General features: G+C 38.2%; 1 protein-coding gene across 1 annotated transcript; it reads left to right on the forward strand.

The window, feature by feature from the left end:
- The first annotated feature begins 4,443 nt into the window (after nt 1-4,443).
- Nucleotides 4,444-17,683, forward strand: LOC125314328 (cullin-4-like). Its single transcript, XM_048276341.1, has 17 exons — nt 4,444-4,932; nt 6,484-6,599; nt 6,680-7,026; nt 8,675-8,855; nt 9,132-9,254; nt 9,521-9,808; nt 11,992-12,117; nt 12,271-12,372; nt 12,465-12,518; nt 14,486-14,592; nt 14,714-14,774; nt 14,863-14,994; nt 15,734-15,871; nt 15,961-16,041; nt 16,198-16,278; nt 16,403-16,483; nt 17,389-17,683. Exons 1-17 carry the CDS (start codon nt 4,542-4,544, stop codon nt 17,500-17,502), a joined length of 2,523 nt encoding a protein of 840 aa, XP_048132298.1. The 5' UTR covers nt 4,444-4,541; the 3' UTR covers nt 17,503-17,683.
- Nucleotides 17,684-18,921: the final 1,238 nt, after the last annotated feature.

The following is an 18,921-nucleotide window of genomic DNA, read 5'->3' on the forward strand; positions in this document are numbered from 1 at the left end:
TATCCCAAAACGCTTTGGCGGCATAGCTAGAGGTTAGCGTCTGGAAAATGTTGTATCACAATGGGATGAGATTTCATCTCAATAAGTCAACCCTAATTCGTTAGTAGGCCAATACTACTTCCGAACAATTCTAAAATGCGTCATATACAGCGATTAATAACCAAACGACGATACATCAACAACAATTCAAGAATTAATATAGAAGTGGAACTAGACTTCATACTATATCATTTCAAGCAACATAGATTCATAAGTCTATAATATAAAATGTTAGGATAGTTACAGAGATTCTCAACTCGATGGGCGGGCCCGCGTGTTAACACCTCAACCAATCATCAAATATTATTTCGCACATACAAGATCGAGCATTAAATGCATCAATAAAGCAAGTCGTCCTATCCACGACTACATTCTATAACCGAACATAACTCATCCCAATTTACTCAGTCTTTTATCAAGAGTTACGGTCGAAATTCGGAATGTCACACAACTTGTGTGCACAAGTACTCCTATTATGCCTTGATTTCCCACATATCGAGCAATGGATGCGGGAATTGCTACAACTCGGTGTCCTCCAATCCATCTCATTACGTATACGTGATGCACGGGGCCTTCCTTTATTCCTAATGCGTCTCGTGTCGGGTACTAATGGCGGTGGTCAGGTTCGGCCCGGTACTCAACATGCCCCAACGGATAAAACATATACCGATAACACTGAAGAGTTTTATCCAGCGTGTAGCACTCATCTACGTACAGCTCGTAATCAATTCCATATGCTTGACATGCTACAATTACGTGGGAACATGGAATTTTAATCTCTTGAAATTTTTCACATGTGCACGTTCGCGGGTCTAGGCGCACTATCTATTTATGGCCCCTCGATCCTCTTGATCCGTCACGTCCAGTTTTAACTTCGAAAATCCCTCCATCAGAGTCAAAACATGTAACTTCGTGCCTATTTGCACGTTGACTGTTTTTCCCGAGTGTTTGACCAGCAAAATGTGTAAATACATGTTCTTGGTCCTTACGTATCCCGTACTTTGTTCTTCTTGTATCAAAATAGTTGACCAACCGATAGAATATCTTCTCCACCATAGCTTTTATTGGCGGACCACGATAACCCTTCAACATGTCATTGATCGATTCAACTAAATTTGTTGTCATCGCTCCATATCTTCTCCCTCCATCATAAGCCTTCGTCCATTTGTCCCTTGGAATCGGGTCACACCATGCAGGTGTGCGTGCATCCATACCCCTAATTTCGTTCATGATATGATCGAACTTTCGTTGTTGATTCGCGTAAGCTGTATATTACAATAATAATTAGTACTTCCTTCTCAAATATTGTCAATACGTATTTTCATCAAATTTTAAAATTTCAAAATTCACCTACCGCTTCAATAAGGGCTTTGCCTTCGGCATTTTTGAATTTTCTGTTATAGTTGCTTACAAGATGACGAACGCAATATCTGTGGTGGCCATATGGAGGACGCCGCCTCTTTGTCTCTATTGCTCTTTTAATCCCCATATGTCTGTCTGATATTACACAAATATTGTCCCTACTAGTAACATATGTCCGCAATGTAGTCATAAACCAACTCCAATTATCAATATCTTCCCTATCAACTACAGCAAATGCCAACGGGAATATATGGTTGTCGCCATCAAGTGAGGCCGCTACAAGGAGTGTTCCTCGGTATTTCCCGTACAAATGAGCACCATCAACAACTTCATCTTTATCGATATTATAACCTTCCTCGCCTAATCATTTATCACTTGGTGTTCAGCTATGGTTGTATAAAACCGCAAAAACCCCGTAGCACCGGTCTCAAGTGCAAATTGCTTGATCATCCTAATGGTACCATCATCACGCACCTCCGTGATGTCGTATATGACACAACTCGATGTTAAAATCGGGAATCTATATATCGCCTTATGAATATACTGGTTGGGTGTTATATTCAACGCGCTCTCTACCGTAGCACGTAACTCATCAAATGTTGATATGTTTGCAAACTCAAACATGATAGATTGTCCGTCTTCGTAATCATGTCCATATTCTGTTTGCACTATTCTATCTCCCCAGTATACAATCGCAACTAATGAAGATGACATTATGCTAAATAAAGAAATTACAAATTATTTCGCACATACAATTCAGTAAACGTTGTCCCGAGCTCATTAACAAATTAATATTATAACAATTAATATATCAAATGAAATGAAATAAATGTATCATATATTCCTAAGGATTTGCATGGGGAAATAAAAAAATATTCAAAGCCAATTTGTCAAAAAGGGAAAAATCTTCATTTTCAAAAGCACGGAAAGTCAAATTACCGAAATAAGGATTTGCTCAGTTAATTGTGGCCATTTACTATTTTTCGGGATTTCTCGAAATTTTACCCCTTTTTTTGGAGAAATTTTCCCATAAGAGAAAAATTGTTATTTTTTTAAAATTGGCAGCCTAATATCAATAATAGTCCATGGCCAGTTGATTTTGCCATTTACTATTTTTCGGGATTTCTCGAAATTTTACCTATTTTTTTGGGGCATATTTTCCCAAAATGCCAAGATTGTTATTTTCTTTTAAATCGGGGGCCGAATATTAATAATAGTCCATGATCAGTAGATTGTGGTCATTTACTCTTTTTCAGGATTTCTCGAAATTTTATTCATTTTTTTGGGAGAGATTTTCCTAGAATGACAAAATTGAGGTTTTTTCCTAATTTATTTTTTTAAAAAAAGTATTTACTAAATTATTTTAAAAAAATTTGATTGTGGCCATTTACTCTTCCACGGCCGAGAGAGGCCCAAATTTGTAAATATTTTTTTCATAAATTAATTTAGTAAATACTTTTTTTTTAAAAATTAATTTGGAAAAAAACTTGCAAAATTCTTATTTTTTTTAAAATCGGGGGCCAAATATCCATAATATTCCATTTGCCATTTCATTGTGGCCATCGTAGCATTGAATTCTTCAAATTTTCAATGATTTTTTCCTATTTTTTTTCTTTTCTATGCTTTTTTATCAATTTTTAATTTTTTAATTTTCTTTTTCCGAATTTTCAAATTATTTTAAAAAATTATTTTTTTGACTCGGGTCAAATTCGGCCTGCAATTCTCGGGTCATCTGATAACCTAAAAATGAATATGGACATAATTGTGAAAATGAGTCCAAAAAAAATTTAACCACATTAGGCCAAACTTTTTTATTTTCCCTGTCTCAAAGTACGGCTCTACCCGTTAAATTTTTTTTTAAATAGAGCGCTACAAAAAGCCATGAAGGAGAACACGATAGCATACTTGGACATAGGGTAAATAAAAATATTCATCCTAATCTCGTTGATTTTTTTTTAATCGGGTCAAATGCGGTCTACACTTCTCGTATTGGCTATCTGATAACCCTTTTTTTTAAGTTATTTTCCTAAAAATTCATTTTAAACTTTTAAAACAATATTTACATTCACAACAATTTTAAAAAAATTACTAATAACCTATATGTAACATAGATGATTCGGATATAAATAATAATCACATAAATAAATCTACACTTATGAAACCGCAAAAAATAATGAAAAAGAAATTTACCTCAAATTATCGAGAGAGCGCACGCATCGAATGAGGAGCTCAAACTGTCAAGAAAAAGTACCGAATTAATTTAAATATTAATATAAAAATGTAGTACTAACAACATATAAATAAAAATTCATACTTAGCTATAAAGAAATGTGTCTAAGGGAGAGCGTTTGAAGGACGGTAAAGGCGTCTAAGAGAGAGACAGTTTGAAAGAGGGAAGAAATGAGAGAATGTTTTGAGACGGACGAAGGACGTTTGAAAGAGAGGGAGAGCGACAAAGCGTTTCCAAAAGGAGAAGAAATGACAGAAGGAGAGGAAGAGGAAATTTAAAGAAGTGAAGAGAGGAGCAGCAACATTTTGCATACTGTAGCGCCTGACGCTGCAGTGCGCAAAATGCGGGGGAGAGAAGAGCCCCCACTCTTTCGCGGCACAAATTTACGCAAGGAAAGTGCCACACGGAAGGCAGGGACAGCGGCACAAAGGAGAGGGGGTGGGGGCGGCACGGAAGAGAGGGGAAAGGGGGGGCACCACGTAGGGGAGGGGGAAGAGGGGGCGCCACGTGGGGGGAGGTAGGGGCCCCGGCCCGCTCGCCACCGCCGGGCCGGTGAGCGGGCCTGTGGGGGCCCCCCCTTGGCCGCTCGGCACATCAATTGCCGAGCGAGACCCAAATCTATATATATTTATTTTTGAAAAATATTTTCGTAAATATTTAATTTAAAAAAATTAAATTGAAAAAAAATCCAGAATTTGCTTCAAAAAGTGCAGTAATATGATGGGAAAAGTTTATCGTCCTGAAAAAATACTCCCCTTCTCCGTCTCTCTCTCTGTCTCTCTCTCTCTCTCTGTCTCTCTCTCTCTCTCATACATCTCAATAGTTCTCCAATCTTCACTCTCCTCATTTTCCCGATTTCTTATTTCTATTGCGAGCGTTCGTCTCTGCAATGCTTTCCTGACACCCGTTGATGTCTCACCCCACCAAACGCTTTGCCACCAGCGCGTCCACCACCGGTCCCTCCTCCTCCTCCTCTTCCTCCTCCGGCGACGGCGCCGCCGCCCCTTCTGCCTTCGCTTCTCCGCCCATGAAGAAAGCCAAGTCCCAGGCCGTCGCCGGCTCTCTCGACTCCACTGCCGCCCACAAGAACGGCCTCCACCCACATCCCGCCAAGCAACAGTCGCAGCAGCCGGGATTCGATCCTGAGGGCGATGTCGTCTTTGATCCTACGACCCTGTCCCTTGAGGACGGCATGAAGTCGGACGACATGGCGGCGGGGCACAGCGTCGCCGCCAATTTGTCCCGAAAGAAGGCCACGCCTCCGCAGCCTCCCAAGAAGCTCATTATCAAGCTTGTAAAAGGTATGTTATTTCCTCGATCTTTACAGGATTTGGTTAGGGCTTCCTGTTCAGGTGATGGTTGGGTGAGTTCTAATTAATGAGCCTGGATGGATTTGCTTAATATTGTTTGGCAGATTTCTGATTTGCTGCCGTTTCAATAAATTCGTTGATTGTTGACAGAGTTTTTGATTGTGGATTGATGGGGCTTTTAGATTTTGCCATCTCTTTACTGAGGATTTTGGTTAATTGAGTGATGGGAAGTGTGAGAATCACCGAGCTGGTGATAACACTGATTTCTGTATTAGACTGAGCAACGGGATTATGGATTACTGACATTTTTTCTGTTTGGCCACCGACGATGCGCTGACATTGATGGTCTTAAGTTGTTTAGTAGTGTGCTTGTGAAAAGACGTCTCTTCACAGGCACGTATGTCAGTCTCTCCTAGGAAAGTGATCATATGTGCTTGTGTAAGTTGAGGATGTGTGATTGCTATAGTAAAATCTTAACAAGGTACTGCTCAGTTACCGAATTGTGGGAAATGCCTAACTATCAACTTATTAGGGCACTCGCTTTGAAAGCTCTCATGTTGTTCCCTACCATACCAGACAAAGAAATTGTAGGCTAAGATTTGCAACTTCTTTTCCCATTACTGGTAGTCTTTTCCAACAATGCATGCCTCAGTTCCTCAACCCCAAACAGAAGGGGAGCAAAGAAAGAACGAATTTTAATAAGCCTCTTAAGTATATTAACTGTGTACCAGAGCTGCATGGTCTTTAGAATGCTTTACTTGCATTGACAAAAACGGCATCCTGCTGTCATTTGACCACTTATTGCCCAATTCGGGTTTGTCGTTAAATCTTTTCATTTGAAGCTATTAGGAGTTAAACAAGAGATCCTGGAATTAGGGGTACATGGGGGCATGCTGCTCATGTGATTATGCTGTACCAATATTGAAGCATGTGTGTGCATAAAAGAATCATACTTCTGCCTGACCATTCTTTGCCTGAGCTTGTATGGGATCTTTCCCTTAAAGAAGTGATTCATATATATGATTCAACCATCCCATATTCAACCATAAGTTTCTATGAAATGCGTGAAGAATACGGCGGTGATTATATCAAAATGGTAGGTGAAGAGGATCAGTTTGAAGAATAGCAAGGGGCTACAACCGTTTTGCGCCTCTTATATAGGGTTCCAACCATCCAATGTTCAAACAGAAGTTTCTGTGACCATTAACAAGTGTATGACGAATATGGGGGATATTATTTTATTTCAATTGACTCCAACTGAACTGACAATGATAAGAAACAGAGGGAATGGTACATACATACATACATACATACACACACACATACAGACATACATAAATACATAATTACATACATACATACATGCATACATACATATTGGGGCTGATTTTTCTATTGCCCTTTTATGTTTGTGTAAAGTGCCTATATTCTTCTTTCTCAAGTTGCGCTGAGAGTTATGACCCAACAAAAAAAAAAAAAGTTGCGCAGAGAGGTGGAGTTGCCTTATATATCTCATTATGATGTTCCTTTTTCTTGATGAAGCTAAGCCGACACTTCCCACGAATTTTGAAGAGGATACATGGGCAAAGCTTAAAGCAGCTATAAATGCAATATTCTTAAAGCAACCTGTTTCCTGTAGTTTGGAGGATTATTACCAGGTAGGTTACTATGTCTTCTATCACCTGCATTCAATCAGTATGGTGCACTCTACATCGTTTATCAAATTTGTTGTCCGTAGGCTGTCAACGACCTCTGCCTACACAAATTGGGGGGAAATCTTTATCAACGCATTGAGAAAGAGTGTGAAACACATATATCAGCGGTGCTGCAGACTCTCGTCGGCCAGAGCCCAGATTTGGCAGTTTTCTTATCACTTGTTGAGAGATGCTGGCAGGATTTCTGTGACCAGATGCTGATGATTCGTGGCATAGCCTTATATTTGGATAGAACCTACGTGAAACAAAACCCAAATGTTCGGTCATTATGGGACATGGGATTGCAACTTTTCCGAAAGCATCTTCATTTGTCAGCAGAAGTTGAGCATAAAACTGTCACCGGTCTCTTAAGAATGATTGAAAAGGAAAGGTACAATCTTTGTTTATATTTTCAAACATCATATGTAGCTTATCATATGTGGCTTTTACTTGAATTACAAGGATGATGGAAGAAATAACCAATATTTCTATATTAAAATCTTCTTTCTTGGTTGAAATTGTCTTCTATCTCAGGTATTATTAGTTAATCAGATAATTTAAGTGTTAATGGGTAGTTGGAATTTGGTCTTTAAATGTACCTTATAATTGCTGGTTTGGAACTACAGTTTAATTATGAAAAACTTAAAAAATGGAGTTATGGCCGTTTGATGGGAAGGAAGCATTTATATTACCTCTCCTCTGAACTATGTCATCCTTTATTGCATTGAGAATTCTTTTCAGCATTGGGAATGATTTCCTATGTGATGGCTATTGTGTGCTTGCACATTGGAAAAATATCAATGGCAATAGAAGGGATCACGTCATTGCCTTCTAGTAAACCATTGCACACACTGAATATAAATACGAGGTAAAACAGCATCAGTGTGAGAACTAAAGATGATTCTCTATATTATCGTACATAGGCATCCTTCATTTTAATTAGGCAGGTAATCGCTCGAGGTTGCTGTAGTATATTTGAATGGGATTAGTTTCTTTTGTTATTATCTTTGCTGAGTTGGGGTTTGTTTCTTTTTTTTTTTTTTTTTTTTTTTTTTTGGGCGGGGGGTGGAGGGAGAGATAGAGAGAGGAGAAAAAAATAAGAGGTGAAGAAAAAAGAAAAATATGACGAGCCGTGGGAATTGAAACTCCTGTTTTGTTCTTTTACATGATCTGTGAATTTCTGTGTTAAGTTTTGGGCACTGTATGGATATGGAGGTGATGCATCGCCTTTTATGGGATTTTTTTATCACTTTTTTAATTTCATAGTAGTAAATTGGTTAGTAGCCTGTTTACACCTTCATTTGCATGAAGAAAAAGAGCAAGTTCATTCGGTGAAAGGTCATGTCTTCATTGATGACTACAAGGATGAACTGCGTGGGTGCTCGACTTTCAAGAGTTGTTGTATGGAGGGTTAACTTGGCAAATGTACATATTTGAGTCCTCAAACTAGGACCAATCTAAAAACTTTAGCTTTGCCTGCAAAAGATTAGTTGTTGTTAGCTGGTGGCAGTTTTGGGACTTACTAATGGCATTGAGTCATATCCAATTTACAATATTAGATTTGGTTCTGACAAAAATGACCAGGTTGCCATCTCTGGCCTATAAATGTCAACAGAGAGAATCCTCTGAATGAATATCCAGTTGACATGAGGCTTTGAAAGCCAATGGGCCCAACTGTTTTGTATGGCACTTTAAAGTTGCTCTATTTGCTGCATTGGGAATCTAACATGCAATAGCATTTTCTACAGAATCTAACATAAGAGGGACACTCTTTGTTAGGTCAATCCTCCCAAATTACTGTAATTAGCATATTGTATGTTGGTTTCTAAAGCTCAATGTTATCTTGTCATGTCCTCTGTTCCTAGAGTCTTTTGGTTAATAATGGTGGTTTTTGTCACCATTGATAACTGTTGGCAGTTTGCTTAATCCTTTTCAGTTTTGTCTTCTTGTGAAGGTAGCTGACTCTGTCTAAAATGTCCAGATAGGACTATTGCTGTGCTTTAATTATTTCCCTTGGATAATGATCTTTTGTTTTATAGGTTGGGTGAAGCAGTTGATAGGACACTACTTAATCATCTTCTGAAGATGTTTACTGCTCTAGGAATTTATGCAGAAAGTTTTGAGAAGCCATTCCTTGAGTGCACGTCCGAATTTTATGCGGCTGAAGGCATGAAGTACATGCAGCAGTCAGATGTTCCAGACTACATGAAACATGTGGAGGTGTGTCCTTTTTCTTCCTAGAAATACTTGATTGTTACTTTTGAAGAAAGTGGCTTTCCTTAATTAGCTTGTAGGTAGCTGTTTAATGAATTTTCAATGAAAGTTTTTGTGAATTAAGAGGTGAAAAAATGGTTATTTATTTTTCATGAAAGCTGTTTAGATATGTACATGGAGATGAAGTTTCAATTTTTGGTGTGTGTGGTGTAGTTAAAGCATTTTGTTTTGGAAAATGTGTTTGTATCTGTCAGAATTACTTCATATAGAGAAGTTTTGCAGGTTAGATTGCATGAAGAACATGAGAGGTGTTTGCTCTACCTCGATGCTAGTACAAGGAAGCCTCTAATTGCTACTGCAGAAAGGCAACTTCTGGAACGACATATACATGCTATTCTCGATAAGGTATGAAAAATGTGATTCCTTTTCAGTTTCCTTTTCAACCGCCCCTCCTTTCTTATGCCTGTAAGTATGCTGTTTTTGGGTCCTCACAATTTCACCTACTCCTTCAAGCACAGTATGCCAAGTCTTACTGTATGTGTATCATGAACATGTTTCTTTCTTTCACTGTATCCATGTCCATAGAACTATCCCTATGGAGATCTCTATCTACTTGTATGTGTGCACCAGAGTGATATATTGCTTGCTAAATGTTTTCACTGATTTTCTAGGGATTCATGATGCTGATGGATGGAAATCGTATTGAGGACCTTCAGAGAATGTACCAATTGTTTGCAAGGGTAAACGCTTTGGAGTCATTGAGACAAGCACTTAGCTTGTATATACGACAGACTGGTCAGGGTATTGTCATGGATGAAGAAAAAGATAAGGACATGGTGCCATCCCTTTTGGAGTCTAAGGTTTCTTTAGATGCAATATGGGAAGAAAGTTTTTCGAAGAATGAAATGTTTTGCAACACTGTCAAGGATTCATTTGAGCACCTAATCAATCTTCGTCAGGTCCGTGATGTTCTTACTTGCCTTATGTTCTTCGCGTTGTACTTCGAAATTATGACTAGTAGATCGACTGCTTTTATCAAGCGTGGATATTCCTATACCTGTCTTGGTGACTAAATTTTGAGAAATCTGCTTGATAGATTTTGTGGGCATGTTTCCTTTTCTGTGATATTGAATTTGGTCAAAAAGTGTAAACATTAAGAGGAAAATTTGTGACACTAAATTGCAAAATATGTGCAGGTGAGAAATCGGAGAAAAAAATGAATGGAAAACGATATTTGGAGATAATGATATTTCATAATGGCGAAATTGCAGTATAGTCCTCCATGTATTGGGGGTTGTGAGGCCCATTGGTTCTTGAACTTAAGGTGTCCATCCCTCTTGCACCAAATTTTTGGTGATCGTTACCACCTATATTGTTCATTAAAACGTGGGAAATGCATAAATGTCTCTTGGTTTTTTGGGTGAAATGACTATCTGCCTCATGATTGAACGGAATTGCAATAAGAACATTGGACGCAAACGAAAAGAAACAAAAAAGAAAAAATAACAAATTGGTAGGCAACCACTGTGGAAATTGCTTGAGGATAGTGGCAATCACCTTTGCAATGCCAAAAACGCGGTCCATACTGAAGTAGAGAGAGAGAGAGTTGTGTTACCTGAGGATAGTGGCAACCACCTTCTAATGACAAATGCCGCGATGTGGGGAACTTGATCGCAAATTCTAAATCTTTACGGAATGTGCTCGGGTGTGGAACATTTCAACTGGTGAAACCAAGTCTTAAGCCTTTATGGAAAAATACAATCAAGTCCTAAAACTTAAAATACAATCTAAGGCTGCCACGGGAGCAAATTCTAAGTGTCACATAGGCAATATTGTTTTGTTCACCTAGAGGACTTGACTGCTTTTTAAAATGTTTAAGATTTGATTGCATTCTGCATATATGGTCAAGGACTTTCGGTACACTCTTCCTCACATGTGTATCATGCTCAATGTCCAGTTGATGATTATTGACTTGGAAAAAGACATTCAATTTTCTCAAAATGGTCTGATCTACATAAAGCATTTTGACCTTCGATATTGAGCACAATCCGCAGAGTGGACATGAGAATGCTTCGTTGAATAAGTGGACATTAGGAAAAAAAGGAGAAAGAAAGTAGTCATCATGGAATTTCTGTAGCCTGAATGAAGGATAAGTGGGAGACATTCTCTTGAGGTGATTTGTATATGACAAAGATGAACTTTATGCAACTCTTTGATGGATATGATGGTTGAAAGGGACAACTAAAATTCTAATGCCTAAACAATAGGGATTCCTGACTTTCCAGACCTTTTGACTCGGTACTCTAATTAATCATACGAATGTGTGGCATTTCCTTCGTGCCACTTCAGTCAAACAATTTAACTGTTAAGTAAAGCAAAAAAAAAAAAAAATTCAAAATCTTGAGTTCATGATTTTCATGGGGATTATGGCAAGGACAGTCTGAGCAATTGGAAATTGGAAAGGAGTGTTTCAAGCACCATTGTACTGACCGTCCCTATATATAATTGAGATATCAGCATACAGTGGCTTGAAGGTTATAGCTTTGGTGCAATTGAATCAAGGAGGAAGTGCATTAAGATACTTGGATGGTGAAAGATCTAGATGTCGCGTAAAACTAGGTAGGCTTACACCAATAGAGCTTAGGAGGTTGAAGAATAGACTGATGCATTATATGGGATGGCCTGCCCATGGAATTCTTATGCTTACTACTGCTTAAAAATGTCAGATCATTCTAGTGTTAGGAGGACTGAACATGTTCCATTCACAAAAGTTGCTCGGAAAAGGTGCCAGCATGTAGAAACAGCATTACAGAATGGAGATGCTGCTGACATAATAAAATGATGGAACTGAGGGGATGAGATTGGGTTCTTACCATCCCTGCATATTACGAGTGTGCATGTAAGGTGTGAGAATGATGGGCCAGATATGACGTATATTAGCTTATATGGTTTGGTCTCTTGTGGAAGTGTAGAATTAATACTCTTTGGACTATTGGACAGTAAAGTAGCTTGTATATTGTTTATGTACAACCTAAGAAGAAAATATATTTGCTTGCAGATAACATTATAACTTGTATCGATTATTTGTTCACTGCTGTTGTGAGAACTTTGCAGCTAATGACTGATTTACTTTTCATGACAGAACCGACCAGCTGAGTTAATTGCAAAGTTTCTTGATGATAAGTTGCGCGCTGGTAATAAAGGAACCTCAGAAGAGGAATTGGAGAGTATACTTGATAAAGTTCTGGTTTTGTTTAGGTTCATCCAGGTTAGCCTGCTATATCTAATACATTCTTCTGCAAGAAAAAAAATGTACTGTGATCCAAATAAAAGGTGGAGACTTTGCTGGAGAATGGGAACTATTTTCACTCTCACCTTCTCTTTTTTAACGAAATCATATGGGATGTGTTTTTCATTATAGGGAAAGGATGTGTTTGAAGCATTCTACAAGAAGGATCTCGCGAAGAGACTGTTATTGGGGAAGAGTGCTTCCATTGATGCAGAAAAATCCATGATCACAAAGGTCAAGGACATGTTTGTCATTAGAGCACAATATGACCTTTCTGTTTTAACCTTGACTAGCAATATTTTGAAAACTGTGTATTTTTATTTCAGCTGAAGACCGAGTGTGGTAGTCAGTTCACAAATAAACTTGAAGGAATGTTCAAGGTGCATCTTTGTTGCAGACTTTGTTTTGAACCATTTGAATCTGGTTTTTCTTATTGAAGATCTATTTATTTCACTATTGCCTAAAAAGCGTGTGTCAGATGATCTAATACCTGTTTTATGCTAAAGAAAATCCATGTAAAAAGATTATGGTCAGGAAAAAAGATCGATTCCATTTATCTGTTCCTTTTCAATTGAGTTTTGTGTTTCACTATGATTTACCTTCTTCCATGCTACTTGAATAAAGAATTCTTTCCTCTTTTCTGGAAGTGATCGTTTTCTGCTTCAACTCTTGTACTGCCCATGCTTGTAGTACCGTAAACAAAAGTAAAATGGTAGAGGGTGTATTTGGGTACTTGTTAAGTCTCTAAATATGCTTTGACTATGTCATTTTCCTATTTGGTGTAAGTTAGTTGCTTGAAATTTCTTCCTTTTTAAATTTTTAATGTGTATTAATAAGACTCCTCCTATTTTGCCTTCCTTACCTACTGTCTTAAGGGCACTTGTTTCAGCTTCAAGCAACGTATGATTGGCAGTTAATGGATTTACCTTCATTTTTGCTGAGGATTTAGCCTTCATCTTACTTGAGAAGAATTTGTTGCCAATCTTACTCCTTATCTGAAGAGTATGACTTCTTAATAATTTTATACCATGAGAAACTGATCATTGAAGGAGCTTTTTCCAAATGTTTCTCTGTAAGAATTGCTCCAGGAGGTTCTATATTACAGTTAATATTATTGTCCAATTGTTTTCAAAACTCTTCCATTCTGTATGTTAAATAGGGTGGTCTGGGCTATCATCATTGGTCTAGAATTGAAATGTTGGCACATGCTTCAACAACAATTAGGCAGAATCTTACTATCATAAGCCACCTGTGAAAGATGACTTAGAAAGTTGGAATGGCAGCTTTCTTATTGTTGTTAAAACTTGAAGTCAATGCCCTTAGGGATACTAAACAATCGTGCTTACTTGGTTGTGCAAGTGAACTTTGAGGTATATCCTTGGGCTTTACATTGGCATGTGATGTGGTCTAGACATAAAATGTTGCTCCACATTACAATAATATTTTAGGTAGAATACAATTTATAAGCCACGAGTGAAAGATGACTTAGAAAGTGGGAATGGCAGCTACTCCATTGTAGTTGGAAATTGAAGTCAATGCCCTTGGTGATGCTAAACAAGTGTGCTTACCTGGTTGTGCAAGTAAACATTGAGGCTTGGTCTTTGCATTGCCATGTGCTGACAACATGGGTGCTTATTTTCGACAAAGAGATGTTTTGCTTCTCAGCACTTTTGCCTGTGTTTACCCTCGGAATACCTGAGGTTTGAATATGCTTCTACTTAAATGGACTAGTTGGCGTGATTTATGTAAGAGCTTTCTAGGAGTGACATCTAATATACTTGTAGGAGCTGTTACTTGTACATGGTCGTCAATCCTTTCATCTATTCCTCTTATGCTGTAGCACAGCCAATATTCATTTCCGTAACCGGCCTTGCTTTGTTTACACATATGGTACTAACTTTTCCAACAAACTCCGACATGCAGTCAGTAGATACAACATTTGGCATTAATCCACGTATTTAGGAGTGGATAAATGAGGAAAGTCACTTCTAGGGGCCACTGAAAGAAGTCTGCTAATCTTGAGTGATATGTTGTAAAGCTTGCAAATTATTCTGCATGTACCTTGACTAAGAGCTGGTTTCTCTGTTCTTTGTTTAACTCTTAACTTATATAAAAAAATTCTCATCCATCTTGCCACAGTTCACTAACCTTTTTCTGCAGAATGGGTCGTCTACAGTTCATTCATATTTTTGGGGAACTGCATCCTATTTCATTTTCTCTTGGTTATGCATGGAAAAAGTTTGCTTTCTTCATATAGCTTCTGAATCCATATTTGTGATCTATTTTGTTTTACTCCATATTGTAGTATCGAATGTCACTAATTTCCAAGTTTTCTTCATTTTCCTAGGACATTGAATTATCGAAAGAGATAAATGAATCATTCAAGCAATCATCACAAGCAAGGACAAAACTACCGTCAGGAATTGAGATGAGCGTCCATGTGCTGACTACAGGGCAAGTTTTGTTCTTTGTGTGATTTTCTCCCCCCTTTTCCTTCACCAACCCTGGAAAACGGCAAAATACTAGACCCAGTGACCTTTTAGTCTAAGAATTTGTCTCTCTTACTTTAATGCAGGTACTGGCCCACTTATCCACCCATGGATGTAAGGCTCCCTCATGAATTGAATGTTTATCAGGTTTGTTCTAGCAAGATGGCTCATTGTCTTTGAGTTCGGATCCTGGAAGTTTAGTAGTATTCTCTGACATTCTTATACTTGGTAACAGGACATATTTAAGGAGTTTTACCTTAGCAAGTATAGTGGGAGACGTCTAATGTGGCAAAGTTCATTAGGTCACTGTGTTCTGAAGGCAGATTTTCCGAAAGGGAGAAAAGAGCTGGCAGTTTCCCTATTTCAGGCAAGTCCATCAAATACCAGTTTCATTGGACGACAAGTCCCAAACTTGTGAGCCCAAATTTGCGGTGGACAATAATGCGAGACTGATGAGTTTGTTTAGGCAACACTCCTACAACTTTCTAAGCATCATCATACTCAAGAGAACAATTGCATAATATGATTCCAAAGTGAATACTTCCCAAGAGTCAGTAATTATTAACTCTTTTGAAAAGAAAGAACTTAAAAACAGTATTTGCAGAGTCTTCTGAAATTTCAACTCCTAGGTGACATGGGAAACCTCTAAACAAGAATCATAATTGTAATAGGAAACCTCTACAAACTACAGAGGAAACATACTTAAACTAGGAAAAGGAAATTTAACAGGATTCTAAAAAATTCAAATCCTAAAAGATGAGACTATTAATTGAAATTGGAGAAGAATTCTAATCCTTTAGGACACTTATTTTTATTGTGAGTAAATGCAACGGTCCAGTTTCACCATGGTAGAAAGATCACTATTTGGGCAAATATTGGCTTGCTTGATTTTGTTGGCTGCATCGTTTCCCCCATTTTGGAGAAAACTCATCCTCAAACTTTGAAGTTGCTGAACAATCAGATTTGTGAATCATCCTTTTCAGCGTGAGTTGAGTTTGCTGGTTGTATCACTGTTTTAAAAAACCATGTGAATTTTTTTTTTGTGAACCTTTATGTGTCCTAAATTTTGACTGTTCTTCATTGTAATCTGCTTTCATGTCGTGCAGACAGTTGTTCTGATGCTATTTAACGATGCTCAGAAGCTTAGTTTGCAAGATATAAGAGACTCCACAGGCATTGAGGATAAGGAGCTGAGAAGAACTCTGCAATCCCTTGCATGTGGAAAAGTGAGGGTCCTTCAAAAGGTGGGTGCCATGGATCAGTGCTCTGATGTACGTTTTTGCCTGGTATTATTGCACTGCTGGTGTTTTAATATCCTTAGTTTCCTTGACAGGTGCCCAAGGGCAGGGATGTGGAGGATGATGATTCTTTCGAGTTCAATGAAACTTTTAGTGCTCCTCTCTATCGAATAAAGGTAGAGTTTTGAGATTCAGTTTAGTCATTGCAGGATTTATCTCCCCTTATCCACCCAAACAACTCGTTCCCCAACCGAAACTTCTATTTCAAGCTGACAAGTGTAATATTCGTTGGAATGTGATCTTAATGTTGAATTTTCTTGATGTGCTCGCAGGTTAATGCTATCCAGATGAAGGAAACAGTGGAGGAGAACACAAGTACCACCGAAAGAGTGTTTCAGGACCGTCAATATCAGGTTTTTTTAGCTTGCTCTTGTTCACTTCCCTTAATTTTCGTATGCCGATTGGGTATCTGAGAATGGAGAACAAATGTGATCATGAAGCCACCAGTAATAGTTTGTCTTGTCGGTTGAATTCTAGGTCGATGCTGCTATTGTTCGGATAATGAAGACAAGGAAAGTGCTTAGCCACACACTTTTGATAACTGAACTGTTTCAGCAGGTAAATGTATACCGTATAGCCTGTTTGTCTTTTTTCTGTTGCAGAAAAAGCACTTCGAAGTATTTCCAATACGTGCGTCATTATTAAACAAAGTCAAAATTAGAGCTAGATTAGTTTTGTTAGTTTGGTTGTTACTTTGAAGCACTTTGCATTACTCAGAGCGAGATTAGTGGAGATGAGCTGGTGGATTGCTAAAATCCTAAGGACACTATGAATTGCTTACAAAGTATGGGTTTTGCGGAAAACGAATGATTTTGACAATATTTTCCTAAAAATGATCCTTTTTATTGCTTACAAATAGAAAAGGACAAAAAATGCTTTTATCATCCACAAAATTTTTAAACATAAATTATTGTTGGTAATGAAAATATTTTTATCGACTAGTTATTTTGAGTGGTACAAGTAATCATATTTCGGAAAATATTTTTTAAATCATTCATTTTTCGTGAAACAAATGGAGCATTAAAAAAATATAGACATTGAGGGCCCCCTCCTGTCTATCGACATGTGTTGATAAAAACTAGCGTCTTAGTTTTGTTACAAATAATGGATTGTCTTGATAAAGTGCATATTATGGAGCCCAGCTCAGCTGGCTTTTGATAATTGACGCCGTGACATGGGTGACAATGGGTTTGATTCTTTTCAATCTTTTTATTTTGTCTGGAAGAGGGGGAAATGGAGATAAATAGAGAAAATTGGGAAAATTTTCGCTTCTTCTCACAAAAAATTTGATTTCTTCTAATTCTCTACACCCCCTTTTCATTTTCACCCTTTCCCTCTCCTTGCCTTAACGAAGGGTTTTGCTATTTCTCTTTCATTTTATTTTCTTCCAATTGATTGGAAATACTGGTGCGTCATCTGATAAATGTGTTATGTTACTTTTTGTCGCTTCCTTCGCTGAGCAGCTCAAATTCCCTATCAAGCCAGCTGATCTGAAGAAAAGGATTGAAAGCCTGATTGACAGAGAATACCTGGAGCGGGACAAGAACAACCCTCAGATATACAATTACTTGGCTTAGTCAAATGTGTGCTATTTTGACTCAGCAGATGTCAATGTATATGGCATGAAAGTTAGGCTGCTCTTTTGAGATTCGGAAAGCTTAATCCCCTCATCAAATTTTATTGTACAGTTTGGGCTGATAAGGATCAATTTTACCGCCTTTGGAGAGCATAATTTAATGCGATCGCCATTTCTTTCTACGGGTGGGGCATCGTGCGCAGATTTACTGCGACCCACCGTGGGAGATTGGGACCGATTCTGGCTATACCCTCTCTTTGGTTGCCTTGCCACCATGTAGTTGCTGCCTGCTCGATGTCACACTATCGCCGCACTCAAGGTCTCGCCGTCTTCTCCTTTGAGCATGAGTATCCAATCTTGAAATCTCTCTTATTTGATGGTGACATTACCGGGCTCGCGGCCGGCATACTTGCTCTAACCAAAGTTCACCTTGTTTGACGACGAGATGACTTTGTCTCATCACCTGACCACATTAGGCTTCCACCACATTGAATGCGTCATTCAAGAATTTTCTCAAAATGAAAAAAAGCGTAAATCCGACGTAAACAGCATGCAAGGTATATAATTGCATATCAAGGTTTCTCTGCGTTTCTTTTTTTTTTTTTTCTTTGGATTAGGGGTTTGTAGGAGCTCAATAATCGGTGGAGTTAGCAGGATTTATTAAGCCTGTTAGCCGGGCTTGGGCAAAAATTCTCGCCTTGACTCTGCAATGCTCGGCGAGCGACTCTCGCTGGCTCTCAATAAAAAATAAGTATAAAAAAAGAGAAAATAAAAGAATTGTTAAATATACAAAAATATAAAGAACTGTTTAGTCAGCTCTGGCTGTGTATGTGGGACGATCAGCATTCATGTCAGCGTTTTTCGATCAAAATTAGATGGATAAACTCAATTAGTACAAATACAAAGGGGTTAGGACTGAATTGGGATCAATGCGATAGATTTATGACTTTTTTTGACACTTTTCCCATAAGAAAACACCTTGAAGCCTATGAAAAGCACCTCAGGCAGCTCTCCTGTGGAGGACGGACATAAGGAAAGACACCAAATTCAGTGGCAAAACCAGAACTTTTGTCGCTAGAACACTGTAGAACGTTAGAAAACGTTACTTCTTGCAAGTACCTGGGAACTAATGATTTTTAGGAGTTCAAGGACACAAAGTTACACTTGAAAGGCACTTGAAAAGGTCTTGACCAGCCCAAGATTAATAGGCCAAAACCCGATTCCGAAAACCGCCTAGATCGGAAAACTCTGAGGAGTTCACATCACATTTGAATTTTGACCTCTACTAAACCTACGTCTACCATGTGGATATAAGTATTGGCCTTTGCGGGATAAAAATATTAGGAGTATCATAACTTTCACAAGGTATTCATTTGAGTACCATAATTTTTTTTTTTTTTTTTTTTGCCTTTTTTAGTGC

Source organism: Rhodamnia argentea, chromosome 3 (genome assembly GCF_020921035.1).
Source record: "Rhodamnia argentea isolate NSW1041297 chromosome 3, ASM2092103v1, whole genome shotgun sequence".
Taxonomy (NCBI): Eukaryota; Viridiplantae; Streptophyta; class Magnoliopsida; order Myrtales; family Myrtaceae; genus Rhodamnia; species Rhodamnia argentea.

What these genes read in the sequence shown, in the direction of transcription:
- LOC125314328 (XM_048276341.1), top strand. Translation starts at nt 4,542, where the DNA reads ATGTCTCACCCCACCAAACGCTTTGCCACCAGCGCGTCCACCACCGGT. An exon ending in ACCTAATCAATCTTCGTCAG is followed by an intron (nt 9,809 to 11,991) that starts GTCCGTGATGTT and finishes TTTTCATGACAG; the next exon opens with AACCGACCAGCTGAGTTAAT. An exon ending in TTCAGGACCGTCAATATCAG is followed by an intron (nt 16,279 to 16,402) that starts GTTTTTTTAGCT and finishes GTTGAATTCTAG; the next exon opens with GTCGATGCTGCTATTGTTCG.